This window comes from Macaca fascicularis, chromosome 6 (assembly GCF_037993035.2).
Source record: "Macaca fascicularis isolate 582-1 chromosome 6, T2T-MFA8v1.1".
Classification (NCBI taxonomy): Eukaryota; Metazoa; Chordata; class Mammalia; order Primates; family Cercopithecidae; genus Macaca; species Macaca fascicularis.
Genome location: NC_088380.1, coordinates 183499693 through 183516325, shown reverse-complemented (window position 1 = coordinate 183516325; position 16633 = coordinate 183499693). Strand labels below are relative to the sequence as shown.

The following is a 16633-nucleotide window of genomic DNA, read 5'->3' as shown; positions in this document are numbered from 1 at the left end:
GGCAGCCTCTCCGGCCCTCAGTCTCCCTGTCTGTGAAGTGGGAACCCGCCTGAGGACGGCGCGGAACCCAGGAGCCCAGGGGCCGCAGTTAGGGTTGGCCAGCGAGGGGCGCCCCTCCCTGGCTCCCTCGGGCCGCGGTTTCCCCGCGGTCACCGCCCCCTCGCGGTTCCGAGGCGGCCGGGCAGCCAGTGCGCATGCCCGGGGCGGGGCGCGGGGCGGGAGCGCAGAGCCGGCGCGGGGGACGGCGGCGCGGAGTCTGCGGGTCCTCCCGCCAGCCCGGCCGGAGGCAGCCGAGGCCGCTCGGGCGGCGGCGGCGGCGGCGGGAGCCGGAGCGCAGCGCGCCCAGGAGCCGGAGCAGCGGCACTGCCTGGTAAGCGCCGCGCCCACACCCGCTGTCTTTCCCGGCGGGCGGCGGCAGCCCCTTCATCCGCTGGCTGCCGCCCCGGAGCCGCTGTCCAGGGTCCTCGAAGCCCCGCGGCGGCGGGGCTCAGACATCGCGCGCGGCATGAGCCCGGGTGTGTGCGCGCGGCAGGGGGCGGTGGGGGTCTTGTTTCCAGGCTCCTTGCCGGGGCGGGTGGGGCGGGGCGGGGGCGGGTCCCGCAGCCCCGGGCCGAACATCCGAGGGGCCTGGCGGGCCAGGCTGCCCTGGCTGCGGGGTCGGCCCCGCGCCCCGCCTCGCCGCCGCCCGCTGGCTTTGTTCGGCACGGCCGCGCGGGAGGGGGGCGCTTCCCGCCACTGGGGGGAGGGCGTCCTCCCGCGTTGATTCATCTTCCCCGGAGCGAGCTCAACGATCCACTGGCTCCACTCGCACTACTGAGCACACTGGCCGTCACACACCCATTGTGGCACACACTCCGGGGCGCGATCACACACTCACCACCGCGTTCACGCACGGGCGCCTCATTTCCTCCAGTGAGGCCACAGGTCTACACACACACACACAATGGCTGTTGGTCATTCCATTAGACTCATACACACAGCCACCTGTCACCCAGGGTACTGGGTGGGAGCCTTGCGTACACACCCAGGCACAGCTACGCACTCAAACCAGCCATCGCGGATCACAGCATGGTCCACTCAACAATACTCCCCGATCACAACACACTCGGGGCCACCCTGCCCTGGCCTGCTCACCCCTGCTCATGGTGTCCCTTGCGTACCCGGAGACCCTGGAGTAGACTGCCACCCTTGTGCACACACTCCCTGTTACACACACACTCCTTAGCGTGCTGCCCACTCCCACCTACACTGTCCCACGTTTGCACGTCCATGAACGTCCCTTCTTGCCCTCCTATGTATGTATGTATGTATGGTCTGAGGACCGTTTCTGGAAGAAGGTCTGGCTAACACCTTTAGATTCCTTCTGCCCCGACATCCCAGAGCAGGAGACTTTGCTGCTCTGAGGGCACTAGGAGAGAAGGGGACAAGGGGCAGCAGACTGAGATTCTCAGACGTACACGACTGCCGAAGCCCCTCAAGCCTTTGTTGGTCTTGTCAGCATAGGAAGAGGTATTTGCAGGTGCTTGGCAGCTCTGGCCCTGTTTATGGGTGTAAGGATGGCTCTATGCTGGAAAGAAATCCTAGAGGGAAAGGAATGGCTGGCCAGGTCTCTGTGGCCTGAATGGGCAGTCATAGGGGCTGCTGCTCTCCCTGGGAGCAGGACACAGGCACCTGTGCAACACCCAGATAAGCTCTCCCAAGAGTGAGATGCCCACAGGGTCCAAGTAGCCCCCATGAGGCACAAACACACAGGCCATTCTGCACATGCAGAGTGGACATACACAAAACAAGCTCTTCTTGAGCAGAACACAGGAGCCAGGTCCTGGCCCCAGAGTGGCCCAAGCTGGTACATATATCCACAAGCAGTCTGCTCACTCCTCTGCACAGCAGGTGAGCCCGCCCACATACCTAGCAGTCATTCCTACCTTCTGCCTCAGTCGGGCCACACTCAGCCTGTTTGTGCCCAAGTGTGCAGGCTCATCTGCTCAGAGGGTGTGCACATTCCCACAGCTGGGGGAATGTAAGCAGGGGCATGGGGAGCTCCTGCTGCTTCTACTGCGTGCTCCTTGGCACTGTTACTTGGGAGAAGCCTTGGCCTGACCTCAAAAACCAGAAAGGGAGTTTTAAGAACCAAGTGTCAGGCCAGGTGCAGTGGCTCATACCTGTAATCCCAATACTTTGAGAAGCCCAGGCAGGAGGATTGCTTGAGGCCAGGAATTTGAGACAAGCTTGGGCAACATACCAAGACCCCCATCTCTACAAAAACATAAACATTAGCTGGGTGTGATGGCGCATGCCTATAGTTCCTTAGGAGGCTGATGAGGGAAGACTGCTTGAGCTGAGGAGTTGGAGGCTACAGTGAGGTATGATTGTGTCACTACACTCCAGCCTGGGCAACAGAGTGAGACCCTGTCTCAAAAAAAAAAAAAAAAAAAAAAAAAAAAAAAAAAAAAAAACAGAGCCAAGTGTCAGTGTCCACAACCTTAGAAAGAACCCAGGCTTTGTGCTTGGGCACAGTTGGCTTTGAACCACAGCCTTCCTCCCTCCCACCACAGCTGTGTGCCCTTGGTCAAGTCTTCTCCCTCTGACTTCAGTGGCCTCATCTGTGAAATGGGATGATAACACCACCCTCATGAGATTGTTGTGGGATCCAGATGATAAAAAGAGACTGAGACTGGGTGCAGTGGCTCACGCCTGTAATCCCAACACTTTAAGAGGCCGAGGTAGGTGGATCACTTGAGGCCAGGAGTTCAAGACCAGCCTGGCCAACATGGTGAAACCCTGTCTCTACAAAAAATACAAAAGTTAGCCTGGTGTGGTGGCACATGCCTATAATCCCAGCTACTCGGGAGGCTGAGGCAGGAGAATCACTTGAACCTGGGAAGGTGGAGATTGCAGGGAGCTGAGATCATGCCACTGCACTCCAGCCTAGGCAACAAAGCAAGACTTGGTCTAAAAAAAAGGAAGTCAGTGAGCATGCTGGGCCCAGGTAATGGAGCTAGATTGTAATGGGATAGTCGCAGGGAGAGAATGTGGGGCCCCAGGCCTGGGCTGCCTCTCGGAGAAGCAGCTCGAGGATCCTCAGGCCTCCCTAAGATCTAGGAAGGGCCCAGCAGAACTGTGAGCAGTAGAGCCTCTGGGAATGGTCTTGGGGCATTTCTTAAACCCAGGGCTGGCCTATAGCTCTTCCAGATATAACTACCTCCCTTCCCCCATTTCACAGATTGGAAAACTGAGACCCATCGAGTAGAAAAACTTACTCGGAGTCATAGAGGATGTCAGTGACTAAGCTGGGGCTTGACCCCACATCTTTCTACCTCCCTGACCAGGCTCTCTGTCCCTACCCTGGACTTTATCCCATCTCAGAGGCTGGAAAATACAAGTTGGAGATGGGGAAGCCTAGGGACTTTCAAAAGGGGCACGTTATCAGCTGAGCCAAGCTTGCCTTTCAGAACCTGTTTCTTCCTCTGGAAAACAGGACTACAACACCTGCCTGGCAGGTGGGTGGGATTTTCACATAGTAAGGGCTTGATTTGTACAAGGTCACCTCCTGCCTTTCTTGGCATCGAGGTCCAGGGTCCAAACTCAGGTGGCTACAGGCCAGGAGGGTGACATACATGAAGGGCCGGCTGTGAGAAAAACGACAGTGCAAATTCCATGATTGATGGCAGCAGACAGTCAGCCTCAGTGTCTAGGACACCATGGGGAAGGGGGGCGGATTGTGGCTGTTTGGGGAGTACACCCCCATCTAAGGAGGCTGTCCCTTCGGGGCTCCAGCTGAATGTTGCCAGGCAGGAAGCACGCTCAGATTGCCAAATTTTCGTTTTCCAAGAGAAGCTGGAAATCTTACTGTCAAATGAAATCTTCTAATGTTTAGAAGTTAATCAGTTAATTCCTTTTTAAAACTGATTTTAAAATGTGTTTAGCGCTGTGGGTCAAACAAGCACGTCTGAGGGTCAGGTTTTGCTGGTCTGTGTCTGCTGCAGGCCCTTTCCTCCCCTGCCCCCTCCTGGGAGCACAGCTGGGCTCTGACAGGCCGAGTAGATAAAAACAGGCCTTCCACAGACACAGACCAGCCCTAAAGTGAGCAGAGTCAGGCACACCCCTCATTTTCTTTAATTCTCATTATAGCCCTCGGGGAGCAGGAGGTGGGCTCTTCAGGGTCCCCTAGGAGGAGAAGGGCGTTGCTTGAAGTCACAGAGCTGATAAGCGGTGGGCTGGCCTGACTTTCTGCCCGGGCTTCACCCAGGAAGAGGAGCTTGTTGGCTGGGCTGGTGTGTGAGGACTCCAGGGTTGGGCTTCCAGGGCTGAAATGAATGGTACTGAGGGCCCAGAGCACCCTTCCTATATCCTTTGCTGACTTCTTCCAGCTCCAGCTAAGCTTCCTGTACACCAGCCAGGCAGCTGTTGAATTCCTATTTTCCAGAGAAGGAAACAGGCAGGCATGGGAGGCAGATCCTGGCCCTCACTGGAACCTGGGCCCTTTCTCTCTCTCCCTGTCTCTCTGTTTTAAAGACAGTTTCTTGTTCTGTTACCCAGGCTGATCATAGCTCACTGCAGCCTCAAACTCCTGCACTCAAGAGATCCTCCTGGCTCAGCCTCCGGTACAGGCAGGACTATAAGTACATGCCACCACACCTGGCTAATTTCTTTTTTTTTTTTTTAATTTAAATTTTTTGTAGAGATGGGATCTTGCTATGTTGCCCATGCGGGTCTGGAACTCCTGGCCTCAAGCAATCATCCCACCTTGGCTTCCCAAAGCACTGGGATTACAGCCGTGGCACTCAGCCCCAGGGCCCTTTCCCTTGACCATCTTCCCAGTCACCCTGGTGTATAACGTCCTTTTCCATAGCCCAAGGGCCAGATGGATCAGAGGTTGCAAGCTGGCAACCTAGGGGTCAAAGTTGGCTCATGAAAGTGTTTTGGCCGGGCGTGGTGGCCCATGCCTGTAATCGCAGCACTTTGGGAGGCCAAGGCAGCCAGGTCACTTGAGGCCAGAAGTTCAAGACCACCCTGGCCAACGTGGGGAAACTCCGTCTCTAATAAAAATTTTAAAAATTAGCTGGGTGTGGTGGTGTGTGCCTGTAGCCCCAGCTACTTGGGAGGCTGAGGCACGAGAATTGCTTGAACCTGGGAGGCAGAGGTTGCAGTGAACTGAGATTGTACCACTGCACTCCAGCCTGGGCGACAGAGTGAGACTTGGTCTCAAAAAAAAAAAGTGTTTTGTTTAGCCTGTATGATATTTTTAAAATGAGCCAATATTTAAAATACAGATATCCAGGCTGGAATTACAGGCTCATGCCTGTAATCCCAGCACTTTGGGAGGCCAAGGCAGGCAAATCACCTGAGGTTGGGAGTTCGAGACCAGCCTGACCAACATGGAGAAACCCCGTCTCTACTAAAAATACAAAATTAGCTGGTCATGGTGGCGCATGCCTGTAATCCCAGCTACTCAGGAGGCTGAGGCAGGAGAATCACTTGAACCTGGGAGTTGGAGGTTGCAGTGACCCAAGATAGCATCGTTGCACTCCAGCCCTCCAGCCTGGACAACAAGAGCAAAACTCTGTCTCAATAAATAAATAAATAAATAATAAATTAATAAATTAATAAAAATACAGATATCCAGATTTATGACTTAGCTTAAAAAAAAATTTAGGAAACCTGGAGGCACAGAGGCCACATTCACTTCCCTGCTTAAATACTTCCAAGGGGCAGGACACACTGGCTCACTAGGTGCTAGGTATAATCCTATTCTACAGACGGGATCTTGCTATGTTGCCCATGCTGGTCTGGAACTCCTGGCCTCAAGTGGTCAAGGTATAATCCTATTACTTTGGGAGGCTGAGGTGGGAGGATCGCTTGAGCCTAGGAGTTTGGCTCTTAGACCAGCCTGGGCAACATGGCGAAACCTCATCTCTACAAAAAATACAAAAATTAACCTGGCATGGTGGCACGCACCTGTAGTCCCAGCTACTTGGGAGGCTGAGGTGGAAGGATCATTTGAGCCAGTAGGTCAAGGCTGCAGTGAGCCGAGATTGAGCCAGTGCACTCCAGCCTAGGCGACAGAGTGAGACATTGTCTCAAAGAAAAAGAAAATACTTCCGGGGTTTCCGGTTCCCTTAGGCTAACCCCCCTCCTCCACCACGCCTCCTGATCGGCTGCCTCCTCTTCCGCTGCCACCCCCTTTCCAACTCCACTCCGGCTCTTCATGGCTGGCTCAGATGGTAACCGCCTCAGAGGGGCTTTTCTTGACCACATGTCTAAACCAGCTGCCCACTCCTTTGTCTTCACAGCATCCATTATTTGAAATAATATGATTTATTTGCTACTTGTTTATTACCCTCCTCCCAATCTTTCTGCATCTATAAGGCAGGGACCCCACATTTCTTATTCACTGCTGTATCCCCATTCCCAAGAGTAATGCCTAGAACATTGCCTGTGTGCTCAGTAAATGCTGAGTTAATGGAATAATTCCTAATTGGCCACAATTGGCAGGAATTGAGTGCAGTTGCCCCTTTAGAAGGGGCCAGTGCCCTCTAGTTTGCCACAGTCCCCACCACTCCCTTTTGTCTCCCTCAGTCTAAGGATATCAGGAGTCTTTCATTATCTCCCTTGCTCAATTGTTTTTCTTACAGGAGAAAACAAATATTTATCTGTGCCCATATCACTATCAAAAGGCCAAAGATGAAGATGGACTCAATTCATGCCACTCAAATCTGATGCCTGCCTCACCCCTGCAGGCTGGTGACCATCCAGTGATCCCAAGAATTCCACCAGACCTCTCCCGTGCTTCTGGCCTGCTTCCTACTGCCTCCTGGATGTCACCCTCCTTAAGCCCATGGGAACTCCAGTTCCACTTCCGAAACCCAGTGCCCCATCGTCCTCTGCAAAACTGTTCCTCTTGGCCGGGCGCGGTGGCTCAAGCCTGTAATCCCAGCACTTTGGGAGGCCGAGACGGGCGGATCACGAGGTCAGGAGATCGAGACCATCCTGGCTAATACGGTGAAACCCCGTCTCTACTAAAAATACAAAAAGCTAGCCGGGCGAGGTGGTGGGCGCCTGTAGTCCCAGCTACTCAGGAGGCTGAGGCAGGAGAATGGCGTAAACCCGGGAGGCGGAGCTTGCAGTGAGCTGAGATCCGGCCACTGCACTCCAGCCTGGGCGACAGAGCAAGACTCCATCTCAAAAAAAAACAAAAACAAAAAAAACTGTTCCTCTTCCTGTGTCCTCCTCTTAGTGATGGTCCCCCTCCCCCACCTCATAAGCCAGAGCCTGGGAGACCCAGTAGTGCACAGCATCGACTGCGTCCCCATCCAGAGACCTGAGGTCTGGCTAGGGACCCAGAGGTGTAAATGGCTAGATGCAGAGTGACATGAGCCTGTTACAGGAGGAGCAAGAGGCTGCAGGAATCCCCAGGAAGCTGGTAGCCAAACAAGACCCACTAGAGGAGGAGGCGTTTTAACGGAGACCTGAAGGTGTAATAGAGACAGCCAGGCCAGAAGGGAGGGAGAGATTCCTCCAGAAGAGGGTGTGTAGAAGCTGAGATCGTGGGGGAGAGACAGCGTGTGTGTGTGTGTGTGTGTGTGTGTGTGTGTGTGTGTGTGTGTGTGTGTGTGTACATGTTTTAGGGGTGGGAGGGGGTAATGAAAGATAAATCCCAGCACTTGAGTAGAAACATAGGGGCTTAGGAGCATATTAAAGAGTTGGACTTTACCCCAAATGTAAGAGGGAGTCATTAAAGATTTCTCTATAAGAAAAAAGAAAGGACTAGGCACACACATAACCACAATTTAAACATCACAAAGGGGCACACAAAGAAAAGTTTCTCGCACCCTCAGATCCCTGCTCTTCCTTCTGGGAGACAGTCACTGTCAAAGTTTTATAGGATTCCATCCAGAAATTCTCTCTTTATAAATAAACCCATCCATGTGGGTCCTTTTCCTTGGCTACACGCGTGGGATCCTAGTGGCCATGCTGTCCCCTGGTTTTTTCATTAATTTATCTTGGGTGCTTTCCCTCATTACCCCACACCTTCTAGTAGCTGCCCGGTGCCCCGTGTGGTTGTCCCACAGTTCACAGAACCTGCTTCCCAGTATGGTTCTTATCACTAGCCATGCCCTTGGGTACCCCAGGACCATCTTCAGGACCCCAGGTCTATCTTTAGGACCATGCCTAGAGGTGGGCTTGGTGGCTCAAATGCTATGTGTGTTGTAAACTTTGATAGAAATTGATAAATGTCCTTCCAAAAAGATTACAACCAATTTACATTTCCGGCAAGAATGAGGAGGGTTTTGAGCCAGGGAGGGCACGGTTGGCTCTGCATCTTAGGTCATTCAGTCATTCATGGAACAAATCTGTATGGGGATCTTCCTTGCTTACTGCATGTGTGCGAGGTCTCAACTCTGGGATATATCAGATAGCACAGCGAAGTCCCACCTCCCGGAGCTGGCATTTTAATGAGAGCAACACACCACAAGCAATAAACGAATGTATGTGATATGTCAGATGGTGACAGGTACTATGGAGGAAAACTGAGCAGAAGAGGGTGGAGAATGCCAGCCAGAGCTGGGGAGGAGGCGGTTTTACATTGCATGGGTCAGGGAAAACCTTGGGGAGCCGACCATGCAGATGTTTGGAGAGAAATCTCTCCATGCAGAAGAAGCAGGCAGCGCCAAGGCATGGAGGCAGGCGTGTTCAAGGCTCAGCGAAGCACCCAGCGTGGCTGAAGCAGCGGGAGGGAGAGGGAGAGCAGCAACAGAAAGGGCAGAGGAGGTGATGGATCCTGAAGGTGCAGGGACTTCTGAGCCATTCTAAGGAGTTTACTTTTACTTGGCGTGCCATGGGGAGACACTGCCTGGTTCCAAGCAGAGCGGGGACATGATTTGTCTCGGGTTTTACTAAGATCCCTCTGGCTGCTGTGTTGAGAATAAGCTATGGGGCAAAGGAAAACGTAGGGATAATCCAGGTGAGAGATGGTGGGGGTTCACCGAGGGCAGTGGCCAGGTGCTGGATATATTCTGAAGTTAACTCCATTATGTTTTGCTGATAGACGTGGGGTGCGAGAGTCAAGGGTGATTTGGGATTTGGGCCTGAACATTAAAGCGATGGTTTTGGAGCAGGTTTGGAGGGATCAGGAGCTCTACTCCCTTTGGCTACTGAATGTGTAATGGAACGGGGTTGCTTGTAGGTCCAGCTGCCTGCTGGACCCTCTTCTTCGATATCCTCCAGGCACCACAAACTCAGCTTGTCCAAAAACGGATCTCCCCCTTTCCTACATCTCCTGCCCAGCACCATCACCCACCAGCCCTCACCCTAGCCAGTACCCTGCAGACCACGCCTGCTGTTACCAATACAGCCTATTGGTACCTGTCAGTTTTCCTTTGGATTTCTCAATTCGGCCTTTAACTACCATCTCCAGGACCTCTGCTGTGCTGTCTCTCATCGAGATTCCTGCAACTGCTCAGGGCCTGTTGCAGGGAAAGGGCTAGGTGAATGAATGAAGGATTAAATGGATGAAAGATTAAATGAATGATTTACCAGCTTCCTAATCAGTCTTGGCCAACTCCTGTCCTCCTTCAGCCCAGCCTCCATACCATCCCAGGAGAACCTTTGAAAACACACATATCTGACTATGTCCCTTCCTTGACTATAAACCATTCACAGCTCTCCAGGGCCTACATAGACATAAACTGGTGGCCTACAGGCAAGTCTTGTTTGGCCCACCTAGTGTTTGGGGTTTTTTTAAAAAACCTTGAATTTATTAGAATGTTTTACATCAAAGTCTGGATTTCTCACTTAAGCAACCGGAAGAACTGGTGCTACCAGCTTGCCTTTTTCCAGGATAGCACTTGGCTGATGCAGTAGTGGTTCTCCCTTTATTATTTTTATTTATTTTTGTTTTTATTTGTTTATTTTTGAGATGGAGTCTTGCTCTGTTGCCCACTCTGGAGTGCAGTGGCACGATCTTGGCTCACTGCAACCTCTGCCTCTCGGGTTCAAGCAATTCTCCTGCCTCGGCCTCCCGAGTAGCTGGGATTACAGGCGTTCACCACCACACATGGCTACGTTTTTTGTATTTTTAGTAGAGACGGGGTTACACCACGTTGGCCAGGCGGGTCTTGAACTCCTGACCTCTAGTGGTCCATCAGCCTTGGCCTCCCACAGTGCTGGGATTACAGGCGTGAGCCACCGCACCCAGCCATTGCTTTAGACAGAGCATGTGCTCTCTAATTTGCCATAGTCCCCACCACTCCCTTTTGTCTTATACCTAACCCACTTCCCTCACTTAAATTACCTACCTGATCCCTGGACATCAGAGTTTGCAGCCCCTGGCCTAGAGGACAAAACATAACTTCTGGATAGTGTGTTGCATGGGGTGGGGTTGAACAGGGAGGGGCAATGGTAAGCAAAGTTGAAAAGTTAGGCTGTGGGTGGGGCACAGTGGCTCACGCCTGCAATCCCAGCCTTTGGGAGGCCGAGGTGGGTGGATCACCTGAGGTTGGGAGTTCGAGATCAGCCTGACCAACAAAATACAAAATTAGCTGGGCGTGGTGGCACATGCCTGTAGTCCCAGCTACTTGGGATGCTGAGGCAGGAGAATCGCTTGAACCCAGGAGGCGGGGGTTGTAGTGAGCTGAGATGGCACCATTGCACTCCAGCCTGGGCAACAAGAGCAAAACTCTGTTTTAAAAAAAAGAAAGAAAGAAAGAAAAAGAAAGTTAGGCTATGACCAAATTGTGAAGGGCCTTGAATGTCATTTTAAGATGTCTTTATACAGAGGGCCACTGGGAGCAGTGAAGCAGGGAAGTGACATGCTTGGGTTTGTGTTTTTAATCCAGGTCCTCTGACAGGTGGGGACCTGACGGGACACAGCACTCAGTGAGGAAGGGGAAAAGGAGAGGCTCCTCCCGCACTGAGCTTTGGGAAGTCTGAGTCAGCTCTCTCTCTGTTTCAGAACCAGACAGCAGCCTTGGGTGCAGGCGTGGTCCTGAGGGCAGATGGGCACTGCTGAAGACCCGGCCTGGCTCCAGCTGCTTCAAAAGGACTCCAGCCCCCCAGGACCCCGACCCACAGCCTTCTTCTGCCCACAGGATGGGAGCCTGGGGGCTGGCGGCCCGGCCATGAGGGATTACTGCCCCTCCCAGCAAAAGGCAAGCCCTGCACCCCCCAGGTACACCCCTAACCAAAGTCCAGGCATGGAGTCTAGACACAGAAGCCCCAGTGGGGCTGGGGAAGGGGCCTCCTGCTCTGATGGCCCCAGAGGGAGCCTAGCCTGCCCCTCCCCAACCTGCTTCTCTCCCCAGGAGGCACCCTCCGAGGAGACCTTGGAGGCACATGGAGCCTCCATCTCAGGGACACCAGAAACCACCATGTCTGGGAAGCCAGAGCCTGTGTCCTCCGTGAAAACTGAGCCCAAATCCTCAGATGACAGAATTCCTATGTTCTTGGAGAAGATGGATTCCAAGTCCTCAAAGCAGGCCGATTCCACTTCCACAGGAAAGGAGGATCCTGGGTCCTCGCAGAAGGCAGATCCTATGTTTACAGGAAAAGCAGAGCCTGAAATCTTAGGAAAGGGGGATCCTGTGGCTCCTGGAAGGATGGATCCCATGACTCTAAGAAAGGAAGATCTTGGATCCCTGGGAAAAGTAGATTCTTTGTGCTCCAGCAAGATGGATACAGTGTCACCGAGAAAGGAGGATCCTGGGTCTTTGAGAAAGATGGATCCTGTGTCCTCAGACAAAGTGGATCCTGTATTCCCAAGAAAGGAGGAGCCCAGGTATTCAGGAAAAGAGCATCCCGTGTCCTCAGAAAAGGTGGCTCCTACATCTGCAGAAAAGGTAGATCTTGTGTTGTCAGGAAAGAGAGATCCTGGGCCCTTGGGAAAGGCAGATCCTGTGTCCTTGGAAAGCATGGATTCTGTGTCCACAGGAAAGACAGAGCCTGGACTCCTGGGCAAGCTGACTCCAGGCTCATCCAGCAAGAATGGGCCTGTATCCTCTGGGACGGGGGCTCCTAGGTCCTCGGGAAGGCTAGATCCCACATGCTTGGGGATGGCAGATCCCGTATCTGTGGGAAATGGAGAAACTGTGCCCACCACAAAAGAGGACTCCCGGCTCCTGGGAAAGATGGACGCTGCCTCCTCAGGAGAGGGGCGTCCTGTGTCTGGCCACACGGATACCACGGCTTCAGCAAAGACAGATCTCACGTCTTTCAAAAAGGTGGATCCCGTGTCTTCAGGCAAGGTGGATCCAGTTTCTCTGGGAAAGATGGACCCCATGTGCTCAGGAAAGCCAGAGCTCTTGTCTCCTGGACAGGCAGAGCGTGTGTCTGTGGGAAAGGCGGGAACTGTGTCCTCAGGAAAAGAGGACCCGGTGTCCTCCAGAGAGGACCCCATATCTGTGGAAAGTAGAAAGACATCATCTGAAACAGTGAATCCTGAGTCTTTGGGAAAGACAAACCCTGTGTCTTCAGGTCCAGGTGATACCAGGTCCTTGGGGACAGCAGGTCCCCCATCTGCAGTAAAGGCTGAGCCAGCGACTGGCGGAAAAGGAGATCCCCTGTCTTCGGAGAAGGCAGGTCTGGCCGCCTCTGGAAAGGCGGCTCCCACAGCCTCAGGGAAGGCCAAGCCCCTGGCGGTAGGCAAGGAGGACCCTGTGAGCAGGGGAAAGGCAGACGCTGCCCCCTCTGGACAAGGGGACTCTGTGTCTAGAGGTAAAGTGGTCTCAACTCCAGGAAAAGCAGTCCCGGTGCCCTCGGGGAAGGTGGATCCCGTGTCCCTGGGAAAAGCAGAGGCTATCCCAGAGGGAAAGGTGGGTTCTCTGCCTCTAGAGAAGGGGAATCCTGTTAACACCACAAAGGCGGATCCCAAGGCCTCAGGGAAAGCAGAGGCGCAGTCTGGCGGCAAAGCAGAAACGAAGCTCCCTGGGCAAGAGGGCGCCACAGCACCAGGAGAAGCAGGGGCTGTGTCTTTGAAAAAGGAGACACTGCAGGCCTCAGAGAAGGTGGATCCTGGATCCTGCAGAAAAGCAGAGTCCATCTCCCTTGCTTCAGGGAAGGGAGAGCCTGTGTCCCTGGGGAAGGCCGACTCTGCACCTTCCAGAAAAATGGAGTCCCCATCCTTGGGGAAGGTGGCCTCCCTGACCCTGGAGAAGACCAAGCCGCCCTCCTCCTCCAGGCAGTTAGACGGCAAAGCCCTCGGCTCAGCCCGGTCTCCCGAGGGAGCCAGGGGCAGTGAAGGCCGCGTGGAGCCGAAGCCCGAACCCGTGTCCAGCACCGAGGCCTCCAGCCTTGGCCAGAAAGACCTGGAAGCTGCTGGGGCCGAGAGAAGCCCCCGCCCGGAGGCCGCAGCGCCCCCACCGGGACCGCGGACTCGCGACAACTTTACCAAGGCGCCATCGTGGGAGGCGAGCGCCCTGCCGCCGCCGCGCGAGGACGCGGGCACTCAGGCGGGCGCGCAGGCCTGCGTCTCAGTGGCCGTGAGCCCCATGTCTCCGCAGGACGGCGCTGGGGGCCCGGCCTTCAGCTTCCAGGCGGCGCCTCCCGCGCCCAGCCCCGCACCCAGACCGCCCTCGCGCCGAGATGCGAGCCTGCAGGTGTCGCTGGGCGCCGCCGAGACGCGCTCCGTGGCCACTGGGCCCATGACACCGCAAGCTGCCGCGCCGCCCGCCTTCCCCGAAGTGCGGGTGCGGCCAGGCTCAGCGCTGGCGGCCGCCGTGGCGCCCCCGGAGCCGTCTGAGCCCGTGCGAGACGTGAGCTGGGACGAGAAGGGCATGACGTGGGAGGTATACGGCGCCGCCATGGAGGTGGAGGTGCTGGGCATGGCCATCCAGAAGCATCTGGAGCGACAAATCGAGGAGCACGGCCGCCAAGGGGCGCCCGCGCCGCCACCCGCTGCCCATGCGGGCCCCGGCCGTTCGGGCTCGGTGCGCGCCGCGCCGCCCGATGGAGCCGCCAAGCGTCCGCCCGGCCTCTTCCGCGCGCTGCTGCAGAGTGTGCGCCGGCCGCGGTGCTGCTCGCGAGCGGGACCCACGGCCGAGTGATCTGTCCCCATTTTGTACGCCCGAGTTTCCGACCTTCTCAGGCTCCCTTCTTGATCACAGGCCCCTAGAAGGGGTCCCCTCTGCGTGCCACAGGCCTCCGAGGGGATGTGCAGCCTCTAGGGCTGTTGCGTCCCCATCTTTATAGCCCCTCCCATCACAAATACAGAAGAACCCCTTCTACCAAGCTCCCTTATGGCCACGAGCCCACGAACCCGGCCAGCCCTGACGCCCCACTGTTCCCTCACAGCCCTCAGCTCTACTCCCGGTCACACTGGGCGACCACGGGGACCTGCTCAGCACCCCCACCTCCCACCCCCTGAGAGCTGGGGCAGGCTCCTGGGATGTCCAGACTGGTGCGTTGTGGTCTCCGGTGGGGCCAGATCCCCAGAACAGGGAGAGACTGCATGCAAGTCTGAGTGGCAGAAGCTTCAAGTGGGTGAGGATCGGTGTGTGAGACCCCCGAGTGGGCACGGCTCTGAATGTGAGGCCCCGGGCGGCACGTTAGGTAGAACAAATGTGAGCATCTCCACTCTGGCTGACCCCGTGGCCGGGGCGTCTCTTGCATGCTGTTGGTGGTCCTTCCCCAGTTCCTATCTCCCACCCGCCTGGTTCCAGCCCCATGCCCTCTCCCACTGAGTCACAGGTTTGAGATTCCCAGAGAGGCCAAAGACAGCTGCAGGAAGTACCCTGGGGGCTCAGCTGAGAGAGAGAGAGAGTCACAGAAAGGCCAGAGGGTCTCAGGAAGGTCTGGAGGTCACAGCTGGGCTCACAGAAGCTCTTGGGCCCTGGCATCCTGGGTGACAGCTGTTCTTAGGTATTGGGGACAGGACAGAGAGCTCATTCTATAACCACAGTTGTCTTTTAAAGGCCACCCTCTCCAGCCCCTTGTCACCCCGTGCTGTGAGCCCCACAAGTCCCCTGTGACCACTCAGTGCCCCATCCCCACCCCTCCAGCCGCAGTTTTTGGCTAAACTGTCACAGCATACATTGGTAATAAAATGTTTCCCCAACCCCTGTCTGCCATGATTGGCCAAAAGCAGGAGGCAGGGCAGTGTCATATATTTTCATCTCCAGTGAGACAGGTGCAGTTAGGGTGTGGTGGGGCCTCTTCGAGGGGGGGCCAGAAGAGTGGGGGCCTCTGTCACAGGTCTGTGGTGTCCAGGCCAGCGTTGGTGTAGGACGGCCCCTCCAGCTGTCCGCTCGCACCTGCCTGCTGTCTTGACAGGACCACACTCAGGGGCTCTGGATCTGGCTCTGGTGGTGTGTGCGGTGGCCTGTACTCCTGCATGGAGAGGGAGAGGAGGTGTGAAGGGCAAGGTAAGGTGGGGCAAGCGCCCCAGGCCCTAGGGGAGTGCCTGGGCTTCAAGCTCAGAACCAATGGTTCCTTGGCAGGGGTCCTACCCTGCCCCTCCTGGGGCCTCTGGTCCAGGCTGTGTCCCACAGGTGGCCCTTGCTAATGGTGATGCAGATCAGGTGAGGGGGAGGGTGTGGCCTGGGGGGTCCACTCTGGCCTTTCCCCTGCCCACCAACACTGCGGCACTCTGCTATTCGGCCCAGTTCTGGATAATGCTAGGCCCTGTGTCCTGTGTCGAGGAGCCAGCCCAGTGCAGTTCCTGCCCCCAGCACCCCACGGCAGACACCGTGTGGGTCAAGGTCCATCCATTACCTCAACCACCCACAGAAAACCTCTGAGGGAGGGAACATGTCCTCTCTTCACAGATGTGGAAACTGAGGCTTAGAGAGCTCTACTGGTGAAGAGGGGGCAGACCACTGGTCTTGCTGGTTCAAAAGCGTGTCCATGGTGTGACACTGCCCTGGTTGAATTTGACGTCTCTTTGCTGCCCTCAGAGGGCAGCCCACAGGCTGGTCCCACCTGCAGTTCATCATGGCACACACTCATCTCCCCTGGCCTTCCTCTTCCACCTTCCCATGCAACATGCTGTGTGTGTGCACACACACACACCCTCCTGTGGAACAGCCAGGTCCCCAAGCTCAGCTGCTCTGCTACAGAGACACCCACAGGGCCAGAGCCCCAGCCACCACTGCCCTCCCCAGGGCACTCCAAGGGCTTTTTCCAGACTGGGGCTCTTCAGGTCCCTAGTAAACAGTGGAACATCTGAGGGGCCCCGGAGGGCTAAGTATTCTGCCTGTGTTCCTCAGAGCCCTCAAGACAGACCCTGAGTGGAGAGCTGCAGGCTCAGTGCCACCCACGATAACATGACCTGGTGCCAAAGACCCGGGTTCTGGTCTGCTCCTGTCCTGCATGCTGTCCCACTTTGAGCAAGTCAGCACCCCTCTCTGGATGTCAATTTCCTTGCTGGTTATTTGGGGAGGTTAGAGTGATAATCTCTGCAGCCACTCACACCCGCCGCACAGATGTGTGTGGAGCTTAGACAAGTCAGGGGACCAAGAGATTCCTGGGAAAAGGATCCACCTGCGCCACCCCAGCCATGGGAGATCAGGGGGCAGACAGCTCCCAAGAAGGCCCCATGCCTCGTGGGCCTGCCCAGAGACCCACAAGACTCACTCACTCACTGCTGCAGGAGAGACGGCGGAGCCTTGGGCAGCTTCGCAGAAATATAGCAACCCCCTGC

The 16633-nt window shown here is 55.6% G+C and overlaps 2 protein-coding genes across 4 annotated transcripts in view; one reads left to right on the top strand and one right to left on the bottom strand.

Moving 5' to 3' along the window:
* Positions 1-217: 217 nt before the first annotated feature.
* Positions 218-15049, top strand: GPRIN1 (G protein regulated inducer of neurite outgrowth 1). 3 transcript variants are annotated; one of them, XM_045394537.2, is made up of 3 exons: positions 218-370; positions 10955-11150; positions 11304-15049. In XM_045394537.2, exons 2-3 carry the CDS (start codon positions 10998-11000, stop codon positions 14037-14039), a joined length of 2889 nt encoding a protein of 962 aa, XP_045250472.2. In that variant the 5' UTR covers positions 218-370; positions 10955-10997; the 3' UTR covers positions 14040-15049. The 3 variants fall into 3 exon arrangements, with proteins under 3 accessions (XP_045250472.2, XP_073850863.1, XP_045250471.2); XM_073994762.1 differs by having other exon boundaries at positions 10955-11170; XM_045394536.2 differs by having other exon boundaries at positions 10955-15049.
* Positions 15027-16633, bottom strand: part of CDHR2 (cadherin related family member 2) — a 47171-nt gene continuing 45564 nt past the window's right edge. Inside the window, exon 32 of the mRNA XM_005558600.5 lies at positions 15027-15321. Within this exon, the coding sequence (XP_005558657.3) occupies positions 15181-15321 (141 nt within the window). The 3' untranslated portion in view covers positions 15027-15180. The remainder of the gene's footprint in view (positions 15322-16633) is intronic.

Coding starts and splice junctions, on each gene's coding strand:
- GPRIN1 (XM_045394536.2), top strand. CDS start 10,998: ATGGGCACTGCTGAAGACCCGGCCTGGCTCCAGCTGCTTCAAAAGGAC.